Source organism: Galeopterus variegatus, unplaced genomic scaffold (genome assembly GCF_000696425.1).
Source record: "Galeopterus variegatus unplaced genomic scaffold, G_variegatus-3.0.2 Scaffold14189, whole genome shotgun sequence".
Taxonomy (NCBI): Eukaryota; Metazoa; Chordata; class Mammalia; order Dermoptera; family Cynocephalidae; genus Galeopterus; species Galeopterus variegatus.
The window spans coordinates 9,690-30,882 of NW_007740300.1; the positions used below are offsets into that span (position 1 = coordinate 9,690).

General features: G+C 36.0%; 1 protein-coding gene across 1 annotated transcript in view; it reads right to left on the reverse strand.

Annotated features, from left to right (window-relative positions):
• LOC103581890 (ATP-binding cassette sub-family A member 9-like) overlaps positions 1-18,645 on the reverse strand; it is a gene marked incomplete at its 5' end in the record, with an annotated part of 23,479 nt that extends 4,834 nt beyond the window's left edge. The window contains 14 exons of the mRNA XM_008563612.1: positions 565-669; positions 2,299-2,436; positions 3,913-4,046; positions 4,665-4,831; positions 7,054-7,252; positions 8,411-8,530; positions 11,313-11,452; positions 14,038-14,128; positions 14,641-14,779; positions 14,998-15,117; positions 15,319-15,494; positions 15,912-16,022; positions 16,466-16,524; positions 18,477-18,645. Coding sequence (XP_008561834.1) covers positions 565-669; positions 2,299-2,436; positions 3,913-4,046; positions 4,665-4,831; positions 7,054-7,252; positions 8,411-8,530; positions 11,313-11,452; positions 14,038-14,128; positions 14,641-14,779; positions 14,998-15,117; positions 15,319-15,494; positions 15,912-16,022; positions 16,466-16,524; positions 18,477-18,645 — 1,868 coding nt within the window. The remainder of the gene's footprint in view (positions 1-564; positions 670-2,298; positions 2,437-3,912; positions 4,047-4,664; positions 4,832-7,053; positions 7,253-8,410; positions 8,531-11,312; positions 11,453-14,037; positions 14,129-14,640; positions 14,780-14,997; positions 15,118-15,318; positions 15,495-15,911; positions 16,023-16,465; positions 16,525-18,476) is intronic.
• Positions 18,646-21,193: the final 2,548 nt, after the last annotated feature.

Sequence of the window (21,193 nt, forward strand, 5' to 3'; positions counted from 1 at the left end):
TTTTTTTTTGTCTTTTTCCGTGTCCGGCAACGGTTCGCAACCCTCAGTGTCACCCCCGCACGGGACCGGGGACCGGCAACGGGATCGCAACCCTGGTGTTGCCCCCGCGCCTCGCTCAGCCAGTGAGCGGGTTATATAAAAGCATCACAAAATGAAGCTTTAAACGGACAATCTTTTAACAGTGTCAAAGTGGTGAGTTGGTCAAGGTTGTTTAGCTGAGTAGTTTTACCATTATCTAGAAAGTAGAAACCATCATTAAGAGAGGATATGATTAGATCAGTAGGTAAGTGTCTATAAGTAAAACTCTTAGTGATATAGCAGTAAAAAGTCACCATTTCCTGCTAGTGAGGACATCTCTCCTAAGCTGTCCTTCCTGTGGTCTCACATTTATTTAAGAAAAATAGCACTCTCTTCCTATTTGGCAGATTATTATTGAAATGCTTGATTATTCATTGCATCAACCACACAAATGTGATACACCGTCTGCATGTAAGTTTATGGTCACGGGGGATGGGGATGAGTTCTCAATTAAAAACATATATAGACTTTATTAGCTCTTCTTACTCTGTAGTCTTCAATGCTGCTCATCGAAATGTAAGGAGTAAAGCAGGCGGCCACTGGTATCCAGAAGGCATTACTCAGGTACCCATGCTCATAAGACATGTGCTCCTGAAATCATGCAGGACATGGTAAGCTGATGGAAATTGGGAATCTGGTTCTTTTGTACTTTCTTAATTAAATCATTCAAATAAATGAATTGGTCTAACCATCCAAAGCACTTCCAAAGGTCTTACTTGCAATGTCTTAGTCACATTCATTTCCAATCCTGTGTCTCAGGAACTTGGACCTTACGAACATGTATCCTGATCTACTTCTGGAGAAGCAAACTCAATCAAGTGATACGAATTGGATAAGATTCCACAGTTTATAACTTGTGAAGTAGGCATGAAGCTTCTGCTTTCTGACATTATGATTAGAACATTACATACACTGGTTATATACACCAATGCTGATATTTTAATAGACAATAGAGATTGTGGACCGGCAACGAAGGGGCTATTTTGCTACTCTCAGAAATTGGTGGTCAGTTCAACATTCATGAACAGTCATTTCCCTGCCTCACCATAATGCAGAAGTAGCAAATTTAAATGCCTTCGGGAATCTGGCAGTTATAAATTAATGAGCAGGTGGATGTTAGAAAATAAGAGTGATGGGGCTTGGAGAAAAATAGCACACATTCCACATAAAGGCATTTAATTAAAAAATAAAAGTCAAAATCCTGTGCATGTAAAAGAGAATCCTGGGTTTTGCTACGAGACTTGATTTAACCTTTGATTAGCTGCCTCACTGCACAACACTGCAAGTCATCTGGTATCACGAGTTTTGAGGTCTCCTTTCTTCTCTCTTCTCTTACTCCCTCCTAAAACTGAGATCTTACAGCATATAAAAACTGCCTGAATAAAGATGCATATGCCTGGAAGAGGAAGAAAGGTGTCATTTAAAGTAGGCAAAGGGAAATTCAACATAGCAAGATGGAAGTGGCAACTTGAAGACATAGATTTGCATATTCCCCTCTCCACCTGAATATTCTGACTCAGAGGATCTGAGCAGGCTTGGGAAATCACATTTTAAACAAGAATTGCTCCTAGTTTTAATTTAGCCCGTCCTCTGATCTAGTCATAGCCAAACGTTCTTTAATGGAAACTTCTTTCGATGCACTGCTCCCCCAAATAATGTTAGCAGCAATAATAGCGAGAAGTACAATTTACTGCACACTTATAGTTTTCTACGTTTATGTGCCTCATCACTCATTCTTACAATAACGTGGCCAGCTCAGCCTGGCACTCACATTGCGTCATTTACTTCTTAAGAAATTTGATGATGAACTTTCTATCCATATTTTTTGTGGATTGGTATACCAAGGCCTATCGAAGTCAAGTTGTTTATGAAGACCATATAGTCTGGCCTTCAAGACTGGTTGCTTTAACTGTGTCTCACTACCTAGGGTTGCAGGTGGTAACAGATCTAGGAACAAAAGTCATGATTTCTTTTTCCCAATGAATTATATTTTCTGTAGCTCCATGGACCCTAAGTTATCCAAATAAGGTTTACTGTTGTGTAATCATTGCTAAATAGTGTGTATGTGTTAATATATATATAATGATTTATATATATATAAAACATAATCTAAACCTATTTAAGAATAGGTTCATAAAATTAATATGTCATTTTAGCCTTTCAAAGATTTTCTTAAAAAGTTCTGATGAGTCCATATAAATGAGATAATATTATACTTACTTCAAAAAATGTGCTTCTATCAGTTTGAATGTGTTCTGTGGAATTAAAAATTCCAAGTAGCCCATTGCTAATGATATCCATGAGAACAGGAAAGCAGTTCAGCCTTTTGGTATTACATGCTACTGAAAATCTGTGATCCTAAAATATAACGAATATGGATTCTAAGTCTTCAGAAAGCAAATATAAACTTTAATGAATGAGTGTGGTAGAAAATCATTCAAAGTATTGAAAACATAACAAAAGCACTAAATGTGATCACTATAACCATCACCCACATTATTTGATTAATTCCCAATATACATTAAAAAATCCAGTATTTTGTTTTTGACCCACCACAACATCAAAATATCTCAAATGATTTTTAGCAGCAACACTATGAAATTCTATAATGAATGTAACCTCACTTTAAGCTAGCCAATGATTTTGTTTCAAAATGTGATACGGTCATTTTATAAGTAAAGAACGTGTGGATAACTGGGAAGCAGGAGGCAGGCAAGCAGCTGTAATAAAGTACAGGTTTGCACAAATACTGAGCTTACATGTAAAATCTCTTTTTAAGTGGCATATAATATACATATATATATGTAACATGATTATTTATCTCTTAAATAAAAAGAATATAAGTAAATTAATTGTTTGTTTTGCCTAAAATGTGGGCAAGCCTTGAGAATGCATTTTTGCAATCATAAATAAATCAAGTGTATTTTATATAACCTAACCAACTAAAGCATTGTTTACTGATGTTAAGGTTGCCATTTTTAAAAACTGTTCTTAAAAGCACACTGGAAACTAACTTGATTAATACATATTAAGGACTAGTTTGATAGAAAGTAATTGGTTACTTCATTGTTGGCGTGGAAAATATTCCTAAAAATTAACTCTGGCGAGCTACAAATGGTCAAGCTTTATGACACCTAACAGCTGTAATTTATACATTTTCTTTTTTTTTTTTTTTTGTCTTTTGTCTTTTTCCGTGTCCGGCAACGGATCGCAACCCTCAGTGTTGCCCCCGTACCGGACCGGGGACCGGCAACGGGATTGCAACCCTCGGTGTTGCTTCCCGCGCCTCGCTCAGCCAGTGAGCGGGAACCGAACCCTCGGGCGGGAGCGCCGCCACACTTCCCAAGCGGCGCACTATCCAGTGTGCCACCGGGCCGGCCCTGTAATTTATACATTTAACATGATCATCTCATCTTTTTCCATGTGTCTACTGATTCAAACTCCTACAGGGTCTAGGCAGGCAACATAATGAATGAAGGAGTGTGGAGACATAGCATACTAAAAAGTCTACACTGGGCAGTTGTTCTGAGTTCCAACTGAGAATAAGATTTAAGTTAATTACTGGGATAAAATCCAATTGAAAACAGGATTTTAATAAAAAGTCATAGCAGTTGCACACAACTTAATAAGGAATGAAGTCAAACAGCATTTCATTAGGTATTCCTATACTGGAGGCTGCAGATAAATAATTGTAGCCCAGGTTCTCCTGTAAAAATGAGAAATATCCCACTGGTTTGCGTCAAATTGGCCTTTGGTGTCAGTTGATGTGAATTATTCAAGTTGTACATCGGTAGTCCATCTTTGATGAAATGCAGGAATCAGAGTCTAACGTACCTTTTCATCACCTGACACAGTGATAGCACCATTGTATAATGGCTCGTCCATGCCATTTCTAGTTCCGAAGTCGTCCACTTCCAAAGCTATGTTCTGTTTCCTCAGTGAATGTATAAAATTATCAATGTTTGACCCTGCCATAAAGGTGAAGATCAAAGGAAGCAAAAATGAAATAAAATAGCAGTCAAGTAATATAAAAACAAAACTAAATGATATTAGCCAAAGCATGCCATAATAAGGACTATCTAATGATTTCTTTCAAAAGGCAGAATTGGTGTTAAAGTACTAAAATCCATTCTGATATCATGGGTATGATAAGGTTACTTTGCCTAGACCCTAGTCATTTACCTATAACTTCCATTAGTATAAAAATACTAACAAATGCTAACACTCTAATACTTGAAGCTATTAATCTTCTATTTTCTTATAAATTTGGAACAGATTTTTTTCCAGAGCCCAGGAATGCATAGGCTTACAAATGACATGAAAAACCTCAAAGGTGAGTCAATAATTTACCTTCCTAAATCTTCTTTGGTTGCTTTGTGCAATAGTGTAAGGGTTTAAGTGAACTTCCAAAATGTGTGTCTAAAACAAACTCTCCAATCTTATATTTCTAATTTTGTAATTAATTTTCTGTTTGACCTCATGAATGTTTTCTAAAAAATTCAGCTTTTTTCTTCCTCTTTTACGTTTTCTAGGGAGTCTCTCTACAAGAACAGTACTTACAAGTTGCGTTTTATCCCCATACTCACCTGTCTTATTGATGACCAGTAACTGGGTCAGAGGATCTTGTGGTGGTTGTCCTGGTGAGAGGAAGTACATATTGGGAGACAGTCCCCAAGAGTAACTTTTTTGATATAACTCATAGAATAAATGTTCCAAAAGTTGAGGGGAAAAGCTAATCACAAAAAGCAATAACCTACATGGAAGAAAATGTAAAAGAACAAAATAATCCATCACCACTTTTTTAGGTTTTTTTTAAGTTCAAGCAGATAAAGGATGTAATCATAGAAATAAATTGTAATCACTAACCAAATATTCGAATCATGCTATCCCCCCATTTTTCTTCTTTCTAAGCTGAGATCATTTCTATATATCTACCTGTGGTCTTTTTCTCTCTCTAAGTGCCAAGTAGGATGCCTTGGGCATTTCATTTAGACTTAGGGACTCTGCAGATCATGACTCTTGAAACTCTCACTCCAGTCCCCACTTCTTTTTTTTTTTTTTTTGTCTTTTGTCTTTTTCCGTGTCCGGCAACAGATCGCAACCCTCAGTGTTGCCCCCGTACCGGACCGGGGACCGGCAACGGGATCGCAACACTCGGCGTTGCTCCCGCGCCTCGCTCAGCCAGTGAGCGGGAACCGGTCTGTATGTGGGATCCGAACCCTCGGGCGGGAGCGCCGCCGCGCTTCCCAAGCGGCGCACTTATCCAGTGCGCCACCGGGCCGGCCCCCAGTGCCCACTTCTTTGCTCTATTTCAGTCCTGCATTTCTTCCTTTTTCTGCACCACAACTTGGCATATCACCAACACCAGAGTTACTACACTCTGGACCTTTTCCCCATCCTGTTTCCAATTTCTATTAAAAACATATTCTCATTCACTTAGGCTCCAAAGCTCAGTCATTTTCCACTCATTTTTGTCCTCAAGTCTCTTCTCCAAATGGTTGAAAATGCTTATCTATCACATTGTCATTACTGCTGGCCTCCAAATCTTCTTTTCTCTTCCACTTTTCAAACTGGGCCTTTATTATCTCTTTTCTGACCCTTTCAATAGTGTCCTCAATGATTATTTTCATTGTCCCCAGTGTCTACTATTTTAAAAATCGTGCACCCTTGCCCCATTAAGCTTCTTGGCATTCTGTTCTAATTATATCAATCACCTGTTCAAAAATAATAAAAAAAAAAAAACCTTAATAGTTCCTTATAATTTATGAAGTCCAAACTCTTTAGCTCTATATAATATATTCTTAAAATTATTTTCACTTTATTATATACTCTATGTTGCAATTTACTCAGATTAATAACCATTCTTTAGATTCCTCACATATGATCATATTCAGTACTGTGACCTCTGCCTGAATTTCCATCTTTCTCTCTCTTCTTATCTAAATAAGTGCCACTCTTCTACACCAAATTCAAATTCTCCCTAATTTCTTTCTCCAATGCCTCTATTTTGAATTATACATGGTTAGTGTATTTCTAATCACCGTTAAGGAAAGATCGTCATGCTTGATTTATTTTGATATATGTTACAATTATTTAATAAGAGAGAGTTGCAAACAGGTGCTCACAAATATTTTTGGATGAATGAATGTTCTCAGTGGAGAACTGGGCTTATGCATGGAGGTAGTATTCAGTGATGAGGATGAATGTGCACGGGTGTGTGTGAACCTCACAGTGGGCTTCAGATATGGTCGTAAAGCCAAGGCACCAACTGGCTCAGTCTCAAGACTGTAACATAGAAATTCTGCCTAAGTTTCCAGGCTGCCACCTACACCATTAACTCTAACCTCAATTTCCAGCCTGCTGTTCTGCCCTGTGGACTTTAGCCTTGCCATTCCCCACAATTACACTAGCCAATTCCTTAAAATATATATCATCCTATTGCTTTCATTTCTCTGGAGAATCCTGACAAATACAAGTTTTGGTATCTTGAGGAAAGAGAGTATGGAATCTTTGGGATGAGACCTGAGTGCTAACATCCACATGCTTGTGAAGAACTACTTCAATCCATTGCTGAGAACAAAATCTGTGTGAACCTCAAAGAATCCCAAACTTGGGCCGACCCTGTGGCGCACTCGGGAGAGTGCAGCGCTGGGAGTGCAGCGGCGCTCCTGCCGCGGGTTCGGATCCTATATGGGGATGGCCGGTGTGCTCGCTGGCTGCACGTGGTGTGGGCAAGACCACGCCAAGAGTTGCGATCCCCTTACTGGTCACAAAAAAAAAAAAGAATCCCAAATTTTATTTGTCTTAATTATATACCTAGATGAATTATTAAAGACTGGTTTCTTTGTTTAAAAGACCATATGCATTTGCTGGAATTTATTTTATCTGAGTTTTTTTTTTTTAAATTTTATATTTTGCTCACAAGTTTATTTTCAATGCACAGATCAAATGACTCTGAAACACTCAGATACTCACATAGAGAACAGGCTTTTTCTTTCATTCTTTAGCTTTAGGAAGCGAACTTTTGCTATTGCACAGAGCTGCTGCCTCCAGAGTGCCATGCCACTGATTGTTTTCCTTGTTTCACTGGAGGAAGACAAAACTTGTTCCAGCTCAACAAGGCTTCCTGTGTCTTCCACCCCATCACTTTGTAATTGACCCCAAATTCCAATATCTAAAACATAAAACCAGTAATTTATAAAGTGCCATTTTAGTTGTGCATTATTTAACTTTTCCTATGATCATTTTTTCAACCAAACGTGTCAGAGTTAACATCTTGGGAAAAGATGCAAGTCGTCTAATTCATGGCATTATTAGAGCAACTAGAGAAAAAATGGGAAAGGAAAAAGTATTCATATCATAAAAGAAAATCTTGTAGGACTTAATTCATTCTAGGGAAATCAAAGGACTCTGCAGCTTTGTAGGACTTAATTCATTCTAGGGAAATCAAAGAAAAAAACTCATAAAGAAAGCTACTCATTGCAAGAGATAAACAATCTTAGTATTTCTGACAAAGGTGGGAGAGTTAGTACATAAAGAAGCCTCTCCTTTCTCCTCTAAAAACATAAAAATGATAGAGGCAATTTTTGATATCCATTAGTTAATAAAGGTTACTTAGTTTGAAGAGAAACCTAGAGAAAATGATTAACTCTAGACTTCTAGAAAGCTACAAAACGTGTACATATTTTATAGTTAAGTATAAAAGCTAAGTATAACCACCATAATGTATCAAATATATAACTTAAAAAATTGATAAAAAAAGGGAAAGGGGGATAAAAAAACAATTTACCAATCAACAAAACAAAACAGGAAATAACAAAAATGGAAATAAAGACCACAGCCACAGTAAAGAGTAAACACAGTAAGGTGATAATAAACCAGAAACAAGTAAATATCTTAGAAGCAATTAGGGAGTAAAGACCAAATACTTTCCAAGGATTGACAATTAGATTGACAGCAGATCTTTCAACAGCAACAATTGAATCCTGAAGACATTAGAATAATATCTTCAGAGTGCTACAAGGGAAGTAATTATCAATATAAATTCTAATTTTCTTTTTTTTATAGCACTTATATTCAGACGATAGTATACTACATATTTATTGTCTTCTCCATATGGACTTAGTGTTGTACATTGCTGTATTCCACAGAGATGCGTTTCTTCTCTGCTTTGTTTTTCAAAGAACATCCTAAATCATAGCACCAATGAAAGCATAGAATTTCATCATTCAAAGCATATTTTCAAGATAAAATGTTGCACAGAAAAATAAAACTCAGGTCTCTTTCTTTCTTTCTTTTTCCTTGTTTCTTCTTTTCTTTCTTTCTTTTTTACCTGATTCATCAATAGTTGACTTTCCTTCTAGTTTCAGGAACACCTCATTCAAAGACGTCATAGAAACACCATAATTCTCAATACCTAGGTTAGCACATCTATCGAGATCCCTGTAAAGGTCTAAGAATAGGCATAAAAATAGATTAAAATAATACAATATATAATGAGATTTGTATTAACCACATTTTTTAAAAATAGAAAATATTGGTGATAGTTCAGATGCACTCAGAAATAAAACTGTGATATACATGTACCCTTATTTCTAAAATGATCTATACTGGGCCGGCCCGGTGGCGCACTGGATAGTGCGCCGCTTGGGAAGCGCGGCGGCGCTCCCGCCCGAGGGTTCGGATCACACGCACCCAAAAAAAGCTAGTAGGGAAACTTGCCAGAATTTGAACCCAGATCTGCCAAAACTCCAAAGTCAGACCATAATTGTGTCTCCCAGTGTGTAAATATCTATCAAATACTTTGTGCACATGTGTGAACATGCCAAACTTTGAATGATTTAAGTATAACCTGTATTTTAATACTTAGGACAGCATCATAAAATTAATTTCTAAATGAATATTGAAATTTATCCAGTTTCTATGTTTAGCAATTGGTGTTAATTTACCTCTCATAAGTGCTAGAAAGGTTCTACAATACCTAAAAAAAAAATAAAATGATCTATACAGTGTGTTAATTTCCATGTCTTCTCGAGTATCAAAGTTTAATCTGAACATTTATTTTTCCATTCTTAGAAAACTACTTAAGTGTTTTTTGGAAAATTACATTTCATTTAACATGTTTTTTAAAAAATTCATTTCTTTTCTATTATATTTCTAAACCCTGATTAATTAAATAATATTTTCCAGAGAATAAAGATGTATACTTTCAAGTTAGGATTAATTATTAGAAAACTATAATAACAAATGCAAAAGAACTAATGTTTATAGAAAAAAATAAGTGCCACGGAATCTTTCCTAGTATAAAAAATATATAAATTAAAGGAAAGGACAAAGTACTGTAGGTATGCAACTTCGCACACTCTTTCTTCCTCCCCGTCTCTCTCTCACACACACTGCACATCAGCTTCTTCTTTTTTTTCCTTTTTGTCTTTTTTACTGACCGGTAATGGTAACGGGATCGCAACCCTCAGTGTAGCGCCCGTACCGGGGACCGGCAATGGGATCACAACCCTCGGTGTTGCGCCCGCACCGCGCTCAGCCAGTGAGCGGAACCGGTCTCCACATGGGATTCGAACCCTCGGCGGGAGCGCCGCTGCACTCCCAAGCGGCGCACTCTCCAGCGCACCACCGGGCCGGCCCTGCACATCAGCTTCTGACCATGGGGTGAAAATTACACAGGAGCCTTGAAAGAGGTTAGGTCCGTGTGAGGAATTAGCAGGCCCTTTTGAGAGATTATTGGGAAAAAAAAAAAGTTTGGAATGATTCTTAAGTAGTTCAGTAAAACTGAAAATTGAATAGAGGATAAACTAATTCAAATATTGCAAGAAATAAAAGGCTTTTATCTTAATTATGTGCAAGATAAAGAAAAGTAGAGATGCATTTATGATTTCTAATGAGTTCCTAAATTCACCTAAGTGTTGGTTCTTTTTCCATCTTTCTCTAAATTGCCCATCCTTTTGGAATGCATTTAATAAGCAATCAAGTAAAACACTGCTGTGTGCTCTTCATAAAGATTTCTGTTTTTATAAATAATACGTGTCTCAAAGAGATCATGTATGCATCTAAAACTATCATTATTTCACTGATTCTAAGATGAATACATTTCATCACCTTTTAACATATCTGAAATGATGATGGATCATAAAAGATGGTAGACTATGTTTTAAATGGCAGCTTTAGTTCTTTCTGTTTCTTTCTTATTAGTACATTTGATAGTTGAGGGTGTCTTTGCTCAGTTATTTTATATTAGATCTGATGAAATACCATTGGTACTACATGCCAGGTATTATTCCAGGTGCTTTGTTTATATTTAATATTTTAATAGTAAATTTAATATATATTAAATCATTTAATCCTCATAAGAACCCTAAATACTATGCAGTCCCTTTTTTACAAGTGAGGAAACTGAGGTAAAGAAAAGTAATATAACTTGTTCAGGATCATAGAGCTAATAATGGCACAGACGGGATTTGAATCCAGGTCAACTGGCTCTAGCATTTGAACTTTCAACCACCACACTTTTTTGGCTGGTGCTATGTTTCTTTATTGACCGTGGTTATGGCAGCCTTATTAAAGCATGCAGCAATGGCCCCAGCATCCTTTATTAACAGTTGACAGATCCCTTGAACTCAACAGGGCAAACACAATTTTATAGACTACACTTAAAAGAAAAAAAAAATCTATCTCAAAACTCTTGGCAAATGAAACAGCACATTGGGAGATGGATACTAAAGTGGTAAAGGCAGTGGCTTTCTAGGTTTTTGTATTTGCAGCAAAGTTGTGAATTTTAGAATGTTTTGCAGCATGCAGGTTGGTTTTAATTATGTCCAAAAATTTAAATTATAACATTATGCTGCAGTATTTATAAAATAATCTACATCTTGTGTATGATTTCCTTAGCTCTCCTTCAATATTCTGCCCCTGTGTTCACAGACCTCTTCCTGTCCTGAAACAACTTTCCCCAATAATACTAATTTTAGCTTGATGTTATTCTGCATCCCTTAACTGCACATGTTGCGACTTCAAGGATATTTAATATCTGTGTGCCTTGGTTTACTCATAAGTGACATGGAGATAATATCAGACGTGACCTTGGGGGTAAGAATATTAAATGAGTTAATGCAAGATGCCATGTACTTAGCAAGCATTAAAACTAGCCACCGTTCTTATCACCGCTATTATTGTTAGCAACATCATTCCCAAAGCATTCTGTGGTCTCTATATTTCATTACCTGGAAATTTGTTTGTCCTTTCCAAAGGCAAAATATATACAAGTTTTTCTTCACTTTGTGCTGTTAATTTGGCATCAGGGACGTGCTGTTTAACCAGTGACGTTATACTCTCTGCATCACACATTTCATTCAGATGTAAACTAGCATTTAAAAAGAGGGAGTTAAAGTTATTTGTATCCAACATTATCTCTAAAAACAATTTCCTAACTGTGCAGTATGTGCTTGTCACTTCACTAATATTTACGAGACAGAAGTATAAAATTTACTGGAAGAAGCAAGTTGTAAAAATACTAATATAGTCCAAACTGTTTAATCTATATGACATGACAGAGAAATTAGTGCAAAGGATGATTAGAGTAAGATAAGGTAACTCAAGGACTGTTATTTGAAGAAAAGACATATTCAGTCAGATTTTTGCTGGGTTCAGGGGGAGGTGAATGCACAATTTTGTCTCTATCTATCCAAAAACTCAGGCAAGTTGTTTAACGTCTCTGAGCATCAATTTTCTCAGCTGTGAGATGAAATAATGCCCAATTCTCAAAAGACTATATCTCAGGACAATAAAAAAGTATGTATGATATAGCACAGGGCCTTACACTAAGTAGACACTCAGTATACATTAGCTAATTTTATCCTTTTTTTAATCCAAAATTTATTCGAGTGAAAGAACATACAATGTTTTTCATGAGATTATTGAATTTTAGAAAATCCATTATTAGTCACATCCATTGAAATGTACTGAGGTTATAGACTGATAAGAACATGCAATTGACTGATAACACAAACCTAAAAAAATCAATTAAAAACAGACAAAAAAACTATTCTGCGTTTTTAAGGCCTTGTGCTAAGCACTATGAAGGATACCAAAAAGGAAAAATATAGTACCTTTCCTAAAGGAGCTTATAGCATAATGATAATATAAGCAGCATAGTGTAGAATAAATGAGAAGGAAATTGAGTTAACTCACTTAAGAACTTTGCACCTTGTCAAGTACTCATTCAGTATTTCTTAGCCTTAACTGCAGAGTAGGTATTACTACCACTATTTTAAAAAAAGAAGTTACTGAGAATCAAAGAAACTGATTGAAGTTGCCTAAGGCAACAATTCAAAACAGTGCTCTCAGGTTCCAGAAAAGAGAATGCTCATTAAGGAGAAAACATTCAGAGAAGACCTTCAAGAATGGATAAGATTTGGATATGTTTAAATGTCTAATTGGAAGAGGGCATGTTAGGCAGACGTCTTCCCTCAAGCAGAAAGAAGATAACTAAACTCTGGAACATACCTAGAGAACGGTGAGTGGGCTCATTATAGTTGGAGGGCACTGATTCCATTAGACTGTAATGAGCAATAATGATAGAATGGTAGATTTGATCAGGTTAAGAACCTGGAGTAAATAATGGGGGATCCGTTTAACTAATGGACATAAAGTAGTTTGAATTATTTTGAAAGAAATGTTAAAATTTTAGTGGTCAGGAATGCTTTGGCTATTCGTGGTCTTTTGTTATTCCATATGAATGTTAGGATTGGTTTTTCTATTTCTGTGAAGAATGTCATTGGTATCTTGATGGAGATTGCATTGAATCTGTAGATTGCTTTGGGCAGTATGGACATTTTCACACTGCTCATTCTTCCAATCCTAGAGCATGGGATGTCTTTCCATCTTTTTGTGTCCTCTTTAATTTCTTTCAGTAGTGTTTTTTAGTTCTTGTTATAGAGATCTATGACCTCCTTGGTTAAATTGACTCCTAGGCATTTTATTTTATTTTATTGGTGACATTATAAATGGGCTTGCTTTGTTGATTTGTTTTTCTGCTAGTTTCCTATTAGAATACAAAAATGCTACTGATTTTTGCTTGTTGATTTTGTATCCTGCAACATTACTGAAATTGTGAATCAGCTCTAAGAGTTTTTTGGTAGAGTGTTTGGGTTTTTTTCTATCTATAGGATCATGTCATCTGCAAACAGGGACAGTTTGACTTTGTCCTTTCTGATGTGGATGCCCTTTATCTCTTTCTTGCCTGATTGCTCTGGCTAGTATCTCCAATACTATGTTAAACATGGAGTATGAGAAGTGATTTACATCACACCTGTAATCTTGATTCAAAGATTCTGCCACTTATAAACAATGTGAGATTGGCAAATTATGAAAACTCTCTGACATGTGGGATTCTCACCTGTCAAAAGAGAATAATAGCATCTTAGAGTTATTTGGCGGATTAAATACCATAATATGAGTATTCTATATTTAACTATCTTAGCAAGTCCCTACAACATAGCCAACCCTTAATAAATGATAGGCATTACTTAATAATGATAATAATTATTTTCAGGAAGAGAAGGAGACAGAAAGGAATGGCGGAAAAAATACAAAGAGTATACAGAGGAGGGTATTAAAACTGTCAAGATGAACAAAAATAAATATCTGAAATATAAGAAGAGGAAGGGTTGGAATATCAATAAATTCCTCTTAGCAAACTGAATATTAAGAAAATATTTTCCAACACTTTTATTTAAACCTGGATTTATCATACTTATATTTTCAATGCATGTAATCTCAAATATCCTACATTCTAGCTAAAGAAGAAAGCAGTTGTGACTTAGTTCTCACACAGCTCTCTTGAAATGAACTCAGTAGTTGTACAGCTGACTGTGAAATTGAAGCTGATATCACCTGTCCCAGGATTTTCAGCACATGCCAGCATGTCTCCAACAAGAAGGGCTATACCTTAAATGGTAGCCAATGCCCCATTTCTTCTTCAGGAATAGAGAAGAGCCAGCACACTTCAGCCTCCCATTGGATATGAACACCTTTCTATCTATGGAAAAAGAACCAAAAGATAAATAGTACTAAGGGCTTATTTCTTCACTATTTATGAAAGAGAGAATCCATTAACAAATCATGTTCTTCAGGAGCATGACATACTAAAAAAAATAGATTCTAATTTTGGTCATATGTAAACCACTTTCTTTGTCAGCCAACAACATTGTACAATGGTATATTTTGTTAGTTTATTCTCCAGTATGTTTAGAAAGAGATGATCATGTATCTAAAGAATCTGTTTCAAGTCAACTCACATCTGTACTGAATAAAACATATCTCTGAGAGCATGTTCTGTATTTTACAGCCCATTGGCTGCTCTGCAATGGGATCATAATACTTCCATTCTGACAAAGTATTCTGGAATACAGACAGCGGAAGAGTGAAAAAAATTCTCCTATCTTGGCCCGCGGCAGTTGCCACTAAGATGTGCTATAGAAGATATCTATGTATATCCCATATATGTTCCTAACTTCTTGATAAGATACACGAAAGAAAACCAAAAATTACCAGCCAGAATGTCAGCCTCATCCATGAACTGGGTACTGAAGAGAATTACTCTGTCTGATTTCCTTTCTTTCAGGAGATTCCATATTCGGTGTCTCGAAAGAGGATCCAATCCAGCAGTTGGTTCATCCAATAACAAAACCTGGACAGGAGAAAAACACAAAACCTAATTTTTCCCTTTCAGGCAAGACTCTATGAAAAAGCACTATATCTGTAAAAGAATTTGGGAGAAATATCTTGCTGTCTAATATTTTATTGTAAAATTTCTCTTGCATTTTTCATTTGCAAATTAAGTTTAACCTAATAAATTAGTTTCACAGTCTTCCATCTGATTTCACCAGTGATTTTAGTTCGACTTACCTGAGGATCTCCTAAAATGGCAATCCCAAAAGTTAATTTCCTTTTTTGTCCACCACTTAGATTTTCAGCAAGATTGTCTTGAATATCTTCCATCTCTAAGTTCCGTAAAACACTTTGTACCTAACCAAATACAGAATATTTAGTCCAAAACCCAGAACGTTTATTTTTAAAATATTGTAATTTTCCTGTTTACAAAGGGCCTTTTGGACCAGCCTTTAGGTGATGAATTGTGTAGATATAAACTAACACAAATACATTTAGAATTTTCTAGATCAACAATTTTATTTTCATGGCTGTGTAACATCTAACGTGTTCATATACCTCTTGCTCCACTTCTTCTGGCAGAATCCCTTTTATTTTAGCAAACAGCCTGAGATTTTCTCTCACAGTGAGAAAGCCAAATTGCACATTGGATTGTGGACAAACTCCAGTGAACTTGCGGACAGTTTCCAAATCAGACGTTTCTGAAAGTGTGTGATTATAGGTCGTGACAGAACCTATAAGTGGAAGGTAGAGAGTTACCATCAGGACTATGTGCCATGTTTCATTTAAGATGTTTTAAAATGGAAAACAATGTATGTCAATTACCAGATTCATATCAACATATTTTACCTTTAAGGAATAGATAATCAACTGACTAAAAATGTAGTGTTAATAACACCTGATCCAGCCAGAATGCCAATTAGTAACTGAATAATCATAAAGTTACTTATGAAATATTTAAAACACATTTTTCTAAATAAATATAGCACAATACTATAAAAGAATACCTTAAAGAAACTTACAAATTTTTCTCTTAAATACCTGGGTGTAGCAAGTAGTTAATGAAACTATTGAAGATAACTAATTAACTAATGAAATATGCAGTTAATTCATTTGCACATGTACTTGTCCTTGGATAATTGTCCTCTCACCTGATGTTGGAACCAATAGCCCACTAAGTATGTTTAATAAGGTGGTTTTTCCAGCTCCACTGTGACCAAGGAGGGAAGTGATCTGGCCTTCATATATGTCAAATACAAGACCTGGCATGATATAAAAAAAAAATTATACTCAGCATCCAAATATTAACTGTACATTCTCTGAAATTTTTATAATTTACTGCAGCATGAATAAGTGATAAGTCATTATATGATTAACAATTTTTGGAACAAAAGCACTTTTATCACAAAGGAGAGGCTGGCTATAATAAAGACAGCTTTAGGACTAGAGCATATGCTGAGTTGAAAATAAAGAAAATGTCATGATGCTATCATGTATCTTTCAAACTCATAAGATTCTAAATGGTACACCCTACTTTTTAAAATTATTATATAGTTTTCCATTTACTTACAAGGAAACATAGTATGTTCAAATAAAGCAGAATCATGATATCTGGAATATCTGTTCTTAATCCTTACCAAGATGTTACAAAAGTGAGGCACAGTCACTAAATCAAGCAGCCATGATAAATATGTTATTTTATTACCTTTCAAGGCTTCTACTTTTTCATGCTTTCCTGTATATTCTTTTTTAAGATTTCTGATTCTGAAAAAAAAGGGAAACATTTTGAGGGAATTGTGGCAACAGAGAATTAATAAATCAATCTTTGAGGATGCAAGAAAATCAGGAGGTTCTTTCCCTTGCACACAGGCACTGGCAGAAGCACCCCGGGCATCTCGTTAGGAGCAGCGTGCCTGGTCTTCATAACCTGAACAGGCTACAGTGTGCAGGGGGCAGCTAGTACATGGAGATATATTGCTATAGGCATTGACAAATGACAGCATAATTGGAAAGCTAGAGATAAAATCAGTGGTTAGGAGACATTATGGTGGAGAAAAGAAGAGAAGCAGCACATGGTCACAGAAAGATTAGGGCTTTGGAATCCAACCATTCTGGGCAAAGTCCCAGTTGTGCCACTCACTAGCACTGTTACAAATATATGTGCTCAAAACTCATTGAGTTCAGTTCTTCAGCAAATAGGGATGACTAATCTGTTCTACAGGTGTACAGTTGAGCTAGGCATCTAGAATTAATAATAATTTACTGCATATTATCTAATGGCTAGAGGAGAGGAGATCGAATGTCCTCATCACAAGGAACTGGTTAAGTTTTGTAATGATGAATATGCTAATTACCCTGATTTGATCATCACACATTGCACACATGTATTAATATTCAACTTTGTACCCCACAAATATATACAATCAACACATTTCAAATAAAAAAAAACTTAACAATTATATTGGGTTGATTTGTAAAGTAAATAAGATAAAATATGTGGAACACAAAATTCTTGGAATATGGTAAACCTCCAAAGAAGATGACAGAGGAGGAAGAAGAGAAGGAAAAAGATTTAAAACAAAGACAGATTTTTAAAAGAGTGTATAGGGGTAGATTTTAAATGCTTTGAAGGTCTACTATAAGCCAGGGCCTATACATTTTTGTCTGCACTATTTTCTTACGTTATCACAACACACCAGTGGGTAAGTTGTATTAGTTAGTTCAGGCTGCTAAAACAAAGTACCATAGGCTGGGTGGCTTACAGGGTAGACATTTATTTCTCACAGTTCTGGAGTCTGGGAAGTCCAAGATCATGGTGCTGGCTAATTTGGCTCCTGGCAAGGGTTCCCTTCCTTAATTGTAGATAGCTACCTTGCTGTTTCTTCACATGGCAGAGAAAGAATGCAAGCTCTCTTGTGTCTCTTTTTATAAATTCACTAATCCCATCATGAAGGTACCACTCTCATGGTCTCACCAAACACTAATTATTTCCCAAAGTCCCCATCTCCAAAGACCACCACTTCAGGAGTTAGGGTTTCAATGCATGGATTTTAAGGGGATGCAATTCAATCCATAGAACCTTTAATTCCCTCCTACTTGCCCAATGGATAAATAACAATGCCTTCTTTTAGCATTCAAGGCATTCTACAACTGCTCTGATGCAACCTAATTCTGACCCAGGCATTGAAAAGGACTTAAAATTTAGTGTTTCAGCTTGGAGGGAGATCACCATTCTTAAGAACATAGCACTGACTCATGAGGAATGGGAGAACACTACTCTTTGTTATCTGTTCATACTGAATCTCTGTTTTAAGAACCTAAGTATTTAGAGACTGTAAGTATCATAAATGTTCAGAGTTAAAATACATTAGTGGAAGAAGTAGACCAGAAAGGTTTTATTGAGGAGTGAGATGAACACAACACTGAACAATGGTCAAAATTTGAGGAAGGGAGAGAAAACCATGAAGAGGAGATACAAGAGAGATAAAGAGAAAAATGGAAATATGAAGACCATTTATTTGTTGGTAGTTGTTGCTGCACCATGAGATATTTATTACTGAATGTAAGTGCTGAGAAGGTGAGAAAACAAAGTGCTATAAGAGTGAGCATGGCCTTTCCTGAGTGCAGCATGCTGGTTGTGCATCGGTGTTTTGCCTGATAGATCTTTGGTCTCTGACCGGTTCTCTGTTTGTGCCTTCATGTAATTTACTTGTTACCTGATGGCTTCTTTCCCATGGAATTCTGGAGACACTGGTTCGAAAGAGTCGCTAGAAGAAGGATCAGAATCTACTTCATTCTCAAGGGTCACATGACTAGTCCTTTGGTGTTGAAAGCAAAAAGAGGACTTCAGGAAAAACAAGGGAGCTTGTCGATGTCCATATTCAGCTACATGATCAGGAGGCAATTAAATACTGGGTCAGTCACCACGCCAAGAATTACAGTCACGCTAGGGCAACATGTCAAAGCAACCCTTTTGATATTAAACCTGAACCCACATTATCACCTTAAGATATTACTGTTTTAATGTGCTTTTGACATATACAAAACAGTGAGGAAAAAAGAGCTGAGCTGTTACCATCTAATATGTTTCTAATACGAGAAGCATGCAGCATTGTTAATTAAATAAAAAACTTCTTAAAGCAAAGTGAGATGTTTCAGGAGGAACTTAAATCTAATATTAAGAACAACTTTCACTTCAATTTGGCCGGATACTTGAATAGGGTTCCCAGAGTTGCTGGTTACGCTGAGAAGTAGACATTGTGTCATTGAGCTGGCAGTATTTTATCAAGCCAATAAGCCACTGGTGAATCGCAACATAAGGTCTCCCAAAGAACCAGGAGAAAACAAGAAAAGTAGATGCAACTTCTCAAGAATGGAATGTATGGGGCAAAAACATATTAATCAAGGAGCAAAGTGAAGGGCTTCCTGGTGGTAAATCTTATCAATATAATCACAGCTTTTGACAATCGTTAAAATGTCAATAGGAATAGGACAGAGAAAGAACTAGGGAATGCTAATAAATGACAGAGAAAAGTGGAACATAGGTAAGCAATTAAGTGTTCCCTAGACATTGAGGATGATTTATTAAACACATTTCTGAGTTTACTTTTATGGAGAAAAAGAGAGACAGAGAGAGCTCATTATCCTGTTGATGCAAATTGTTGTCAGCCCATAAAACTTCATGTTCAATTTGGAAGATAACTCATACATATTTTTCTAGCAAAGTAACATTATGGTTAGATCAATACCATAAGTAACAATTGAGTGTTTCAAAGGCCTGAAAGAAAAGCAGAGTAAAACATAGAGCAATCTTAAAATTTTATATGCTTATTGTCAAAGACAATTGAAAGAAATTACTCAGATCAAAACAAAGAGCATTTTGAAGTAAAAAAGACAATTTTTAAAAAACGTACTGAAAAGATAGGAAAAAAGAGGACATTAGTAATTCACATTTGTATAACATGTAATATGGCAAAGCATTTCACTCTCTCCTTTTATTCTTATAAAATGCTAATATTGTTCTCTCCTTTCACAGTAATATCTTCCAGGAAGAGATCATTGGAACATCTTTAAGAGAAGCTTATGAGGAACTGACTCCTTGAAATATCACTCTCAGAATTATCGTAAAAGATTTGGGAACGAGGTGACAAAATTGTGAGAAGAGACAGGAAGCTCTGGCTACAAAGACAAGGTTTATGAGATCATCTCAAAGATGAGAAAAAAAGAGACAATGAATACATCCTTGGAGATATAGGGTCTGTGGGAGAACAGAAAAGTCTATGAAAGAGACAAGTTAATTCCACCATGAATACATTGCTGGTTTCATCATTTTTAAAAAAGAAGAGGAGAAATAGAAAGATTGGTTTTAAAATGCATTTTTTCCATATAATAAGGTGGATTAATCCAGATTTACTGTCCTGATGGTGAATGTATTTGTCTCCCCTGGATTATCTACCTGCTGGCTACTGATGTCTGAAAAATCAAGCATTTTCCATTTTCACACACTCTGATATAGAGTTTTAAATTCAGATTTAAAAGGGACTTCAGAATTAATCCAACCAAAGCATTATGTTCAATACGAATCCCCTATACAACACCTGTGATTTCAAAAGGTAGAAAACATATCATCCCCAGAAGCCGGAGATTTAATGTTTGGAGTCCTCGATGGTAAAAAAACAACCACTTCATACTTAGCCAAAATTTAATCTTTGCTTCAGCTATATTTTGATATTTTTCATGCTCTTTTAGGCAGAGTACTATCTTTGTTAAATGACAGTCATTATTTCCAATATGACTCTTCCAAGTCACTGTAAAAAATGGTACTGGGACATGGTCAATATACTTGCTATTGCAGCTACCTTTGAATATTAACATGTAGGATGGTATATTGAATTTCATAAAAAAATATAATGCCACCTAACAGCAATCTGTGTCACCTTCTTCCTTTAAGGATAAAGAAAGACTTTTATTTCTACAGGCTTTAATGTAATCCAGACACACCACATCTATTGTTTTCTTTAATCACTCAAATTCAGTAATCCTGCCAAAACAGACATGAGGTTTTCTGGAATCATTTTCTCCCAGTAAACTCAAGCTAGATGTCACTTCTCAGAACTTTCATTTTAACAGAGCTCACAAACTGTGTCTATCTTCTTCAAAAATCCTACCCAGGACTATTTTCAAACTCAGTAAACCACAGCTAATGAAATATAATTTCATCTTTTTTTTGAAAAACAGCGCATATATCTGTGGCCTCTTTTTTTTTTTATAATACCTCTTTTGATATCCATGTTTCCTCTAGAATTACTAAGAGTAGTTCAACAATTTTTCCCTCACTTACTTACAATAACCTGAATTTTAAAGATGTGTCAGGGGAGGGAGGGAAAATGGCGGCGGGAATGGAGCACCCGTGTCGGGACACAGCGCGATCCTG